We start from the raw sequence: 4,720 nt of genomic DNA on the forward strand, positions 1-4,720 counted from the left end.
TCACTGGTTCAGATGGTAACACATTCCTGTAGGTCTGGCTGGCAAACCTGAACACAGTCCAGCCCTAGGTGTCTGCTGCAGTGGATCATCCAGGGGCAGTCTGAATCCTTCCAACGCCAGCAGGCAGCACCCGGGACAGGAAGAAGGCTCTGCCAAGATGCCTGCCTTGTTGCGTCTCTCACTTGTACAGGCAAGGCGAGGTTTGGGGCCTATTGCTAGCCTGGAAGATACTATCTTCCGCCTGGTTCCTGCCCTTTAGGCTGCCTGATTCTGGGACTTTACACTCCCATCAGCATAGCTCACAGGATTATTGGCACTACTACCCACCGCGTGCGGACCCTTGACCTCAGCCACTCCATTACTGACCAGACTCCTAACCCACGCCACGCCACGCCCAACACTACGGCCCAGGCATCAGCCACCGGGTTTAAGCGGAGAAGAGACCCCGCACAAGGTTGGGGTGGGGTGGGGTGGGGGGAGCTGCCAGTTGATTGGCTCAGCCTCAACAGACCAGCCAATGGCAGTGCCCTGGGGGGGGGTCGGATGAGACGATCCCACCAGTAGAAAGCGCGGGATGAGGTAGCCCGCTCTGATTGGGTCCTTCCGGCTTGGCGGGCTATAAAAAGGGGCGGAAGGGGCGGCTGAATGCCTATGGGTGCAGGTCACTTGCTGCTTCGCGTCTGGAACGTGCTGCGCGTCGTCATCTTGGCCACCATGTCCAGCTACAGGAGCGTCGCGACTCAGACCCGGCCCCGGCCCCGGCCCCGGCCCGAGCTGGGCCCCGGCCTCAGCTCCGCCGCGCCCTTCTGGGAGCTGCTGGGGCTGCTGTCCCGGGAGCCCGGCATGGACTGGCTCCGCGCCGTGCTGGTCGAGCGGGGAGCGACCGAGGACGTCCGAGCCCGGGCAGAGACCGGTACGGGCGGCTCGGACGGGCCCGGCGCCTCGAGCGCGGGCGGCCCGGTGGGGCCTGGGGCCGGAGACGCCGCCGCGTCGTCGGCTGCTGCCGGTGAGTGCAGGGCCCGCTTGAGCGAGGCAGGCAGGAGGGGCCGGGTGACCCGGCCTCGCGTGTCGCCCCCCCGGCGGCCTCGGGGAAGTGGTGGGCGGCCGTGGCAGCCCTGTGGCGCGTCTGCAGCCCGGCTTTGCACAGGGCGGTTGCGATGGGGCTGAGCCCCCGCAGGCAGGGCTGGGTCCTGGCTGACCTCGCTAGGGCCCAGCTCTGCTTTTCTGCCGACGAGGCAGGCGCCCCTTACGGCAGGACCCCGGCAGTTTCCTTCATTTCCGAAGTTTAAAATGGGCTTAAAGGTAAGGCTCTAACAGCCAGCCCCAAACTTGGCCTCCGGGTTTGGCTTTGCCTGCAGGCTCTGGTCCCTCGGACAGTTCCCAGACCCCCTCCCTCTTCCAGCCTGCAGATCTACCCACAGGTGGGCTTCAAAGCCCTGCAGCTTAAGGGTTATTGTGATTTACTATTGAATGGCACTGTTGCCCTATTGGTCAGTTGGCTTTTGTTCTGGGACCTAAGCTTGCATGAGCTAGTGAGTTGTATATAACACACTCCCTTTCTGGAGAATGGGTTGGCCTGGAGTTTCCTAGGGTTAGTTGCTGGGTGCAGTCAGTTTTAGCCTTTGTGCTGCTTAAGCTGTTTTTATGGTGTCCTGCCTGGGACTTACCCTGCATGCGTGGAAATGATAACGACAGGATGCAGTCTTAAAAGGAATGTTTGGCTGCATGTAACTGGTTGAAGTGATTTAAGAATTTATTTTTTGCAAGCAATTCCTGTGCAGGAAGGGACTGACTCTTTTTTTGGAGCAGTGGCAGTCAACATTTTTAAACTTGAGGCACCCCAACATAACTTGCATATTGAGCAGCACCCTATTTCAAAATTGGACTTATTGCAGTGCTTGCCTTTTTGCAGGGGTGCTGAGCAGCAAGAGTGGGGAAACAGCCATGCAGGGAGAGCTTGAGCCCACCTTTATCTATTTATTTCCTCATACTTCCTGTGGCATCCTGATTTAGAATTGCTGCTTTAGGCCTATGGCATTTTGGACAGACTAAGAAGTTGATTCATAAGTTTTACTCTTGCTAAACATTAACCTCCTATCTATTTATTTTTGCTACAGGAAGTGTTATTGGAGATGGGGCTGAGAAGAATCCATTAGGCCCTTGGCCTCTGAAGACCTTGGACTTGTTGGAGCATTCAGTAGATGTAAGAATGTGGCAAGCCTACCATACAGGCCTGGTAAAGTTTCTTGCCTTCAGAGAAAACATGGGAATGCCTCCAGAATGGCCAATTCCACTGTATCAAAGTAGAGGATTTGTGGTGGCTATGGAGTCCCTAGGCTTACCTTCACCAAAAATACTGATATACTTGGCAGCACTCTCCTACCTCTCCAAATTGACAGGTCATACTGATCCTCTTGAAGACATTGTAAACAGGCATATGGTGATAGCATTGCGTCAGAGGGATGATGCTCCAAGGGGTGGTACTGCTCCTGTAACCATTGAGGTCTTGCGATCAATCTTGGGGTCTGTGGAGTCTGTTTGCAGCTCACAGTATGAGTGTTTACTTTTTCGTGCTGTATTTACTGTGGCATTTTTTGGAGCACTTCGGGTTCAGGAAATGGTGGCAGAGCATCAGAACTGGGCACAGCCAGAGCTGCTGTTCCTGAGTGATCTCCAGCTGACGGAAGAGAGAGCAAACCTTCGATTACATACATCCTTCCTGGGTCAAGAAAGATTTTTGATTTCTCTTGGATTATGTGGAGAGACCTGGGTATGCCCTGTTGAAGCACTCTGGAACTATGTGGCAGCTAGGCCACGCAGGGAAGGACCTCTCTTTGTTCATTCTGAAGGTATACCTCTGACAAAGAGACAGTTTTTGGCTGTCTTCCGTTCTTCTTTAAGACTACTTGGCCTTCGTTCAGAGTGCTATGGTGCCCATTCCTTCTGGTTGGGAACTACTGTAACACTAATAAGAAGTGGATACTCTGAGGAAGATGTTACACAGCTAGCAAGATGGCCTTGTAAGATCCTCAGAAGGACATAATGTAACAAGTAATGTGGTGACCTCACTGTTTATCCCAGCCTTAATTTCCTACTGGTGGTCTACTTGTATTACAAATAGTATTCCCTCTGACATCACAAGAATGTGAAGGAGTGGGGAGGGCAGCTGTCAAAATATTAAAAATAATGGGTATAATCTCTTGCAGCTGCATTCTCCTCTCTTTCCCCTCCCCTCATCTTTAAGGGCTTTGATAGTGGACCTTGAATTGACTAGCTCCATCCACTTTTAAATGCTGCTAATGTCACAGGTACTGCCCTGTGAGCGCTGTAAACTACTCATTAAGTATATAGTGCTGCTTGCACTGGAGTTCCAGCAGCCCTGAAACAAACTAGTTTCTTCTTGCTTGTAAAGCTTCTAGTAGTTGCTTTCAGTGCTGCTGTTTAGAAGCATTGAAAATGAGGAGCTAGTCAGTCTCACAGCTGTTAATATTGCAGTCCTGACAGTGCTGTGGACCTCTTATTAAACTGCTTATTAAGTTTGGATAGATGTCCAAAGTACAAAGTGCATGTGCTTTATTACCTGCAATGCAAGGTTAAATGCTAGCTGTATTTCTGCTTGTTCTCTAGTGTGTTTTAATAAACTTATTAACAAAACTAATTTGTATAGCAAACTTTAATACTTAAAAAAGCATCCAACCCAGCAAAGGCCAACATATAGGGACAGAGGATGGTATCCTTTGTCATCAACAGTGCTTCCATAACTCAAGTCACTGTCTTCTGAGGAGAGTTTTATGTTCTGTTGTTTTCTTCCTTTCAGGCTCAGATAGAGTATGAAGTGTAAGGAAGCTATGTCAAGCTCTTGTTTCTTCACCTCCATGTAATCTGTTTAAGGATTCCTTTCTTCCTTGTCCCCTTTACTCTCCTGAAATTCTGCAGAATAAAAGGGGCACTATTTTGCTTTTAGTTTTTTAATTTGTTCTTAACAGAGAGAACTTCTGTTCTCCTTACCCTTTCTGGTCTGGAGGGTGAAATCCATTTTCCAAGGATTTATGCCTGATTTCTAAGTAAGCACTTCTTCTCATCTATACAATGCTGATGTGGTAAGATGGCTTTAACTGAAAAGCTTCCCAAACTTTATGAACCCAGTCAATGATTTTTCTCTCTCCCTCTCCCCCCACCTCCCTTTGAGTGTTACTCTTGCAGGCTTATGTAATTCTCTATGACTTTGTTGGAGAATTCTTAGGAGTGTGTTCAGTAAGAACATTATGGGGTTATCTAGAAAAAAAATCAATGATTTTAAAAAACTGGATTTTTAAAATGTATTTAAAACAATATAAATTGTTTTCCTTACATATAAACTGGCTTAAAATTTAAATTTGAATTTAATGCAGCATAGGTCAGGATATACATTTAGTGTAATGTATTTTAAAATTTCATTTAACTCTTGAAGTCAAGCTTTAAAAATATAGCACTATTTCAGGTATTTGGGGCTCGAGTCCCCCCACAGGGGAAGCAGGGTCTGCCTTACAGGATGCAAAGGATCAGCAAAGTCATTGCAGGTATGGGAACCTTGCCTCTGACTCCAGCAGACACCAGCATGTGTACTTTTGGATGTTGAAGTTTGAAAAGAACTTCAAGAAATACCCAACAGACAGTAAAATGGATGGATCAGCTACTTATTCTCTCATTTTTTTCCCCAGTATTCTTAACAAAAAGCACC

The 4,720-nt window shown here is 48.8% G+C and overlaps 1 protein-coding gene across 2 annotated transcripts; it reads left to right on the forward strand.

Annotated features, from left to right (window-relative positions):
• Positions 1 to 586: 586 nt before the first annotated feature.
• On the forward strand, positions 587 to 3,049 carry LOC149870211 (uncharacterized). 2 transcript variants are annotated; one of them, XM_090035793.1, is made up of 2 exons: positions 587 to 913; positions 2,118 to 3,049. In XM_090035793.1, exons 1-2 carry the CDS (start codon positions 646 to 648, stop codon positions 3,041 to 3,043), a joined length of 1,194 nt encoding a protein of 397 aa, XP_089891919.1. In that variant the 5' UTR covers positions 587 to 645; the 3' UTR covers positions 3,044 to 3,049. The 2 variants fall into 2 exon arrangements, with proteins under 2 accessions (XP_089891919.1, XP_089891917.1); XM_090035791.1 differs by having other exon boundaries at positions 591 to 1,006.
• The last annotated feature ends 1,671 nt before the right edge of the window (positions 3,050 to 4,720 follow it).

This window comes from Crocodylus siamensis, chromosome 2 (genome assembly GCF_052110815.1).
Source record: "Crocodylus siamensis isolate JL-2025a chromosome 2, ASM5211081v1, whole genome shotgun sequence".
NCBI classification, from domain to species: domain Eukaryota; kingdom Metazoa; phylum Chordata; order Crocodylia; family Crocodylidae; genus Crocodylus; species Crocodylus siamensis.

What these genes read in the sequence shown, in the direction of transcription:
- LOC149870211 (XM_090035791.1), top strand. Translation starts at nt 646, where the DNA reads ATGCCTATGGGTGCAGGTCACTTGCTGCTTCGCGTCTGGAACGTGCTG. An exon ending in CGCGTCGTCGGCTGCTGCCG is followed by an intron (nt 1,007 to 2,117) that starts GTGAGTGCAGGG and finishes TTTTTGCTACAG; the next exon opens with GAAGTGTTATTGGAGATGGG.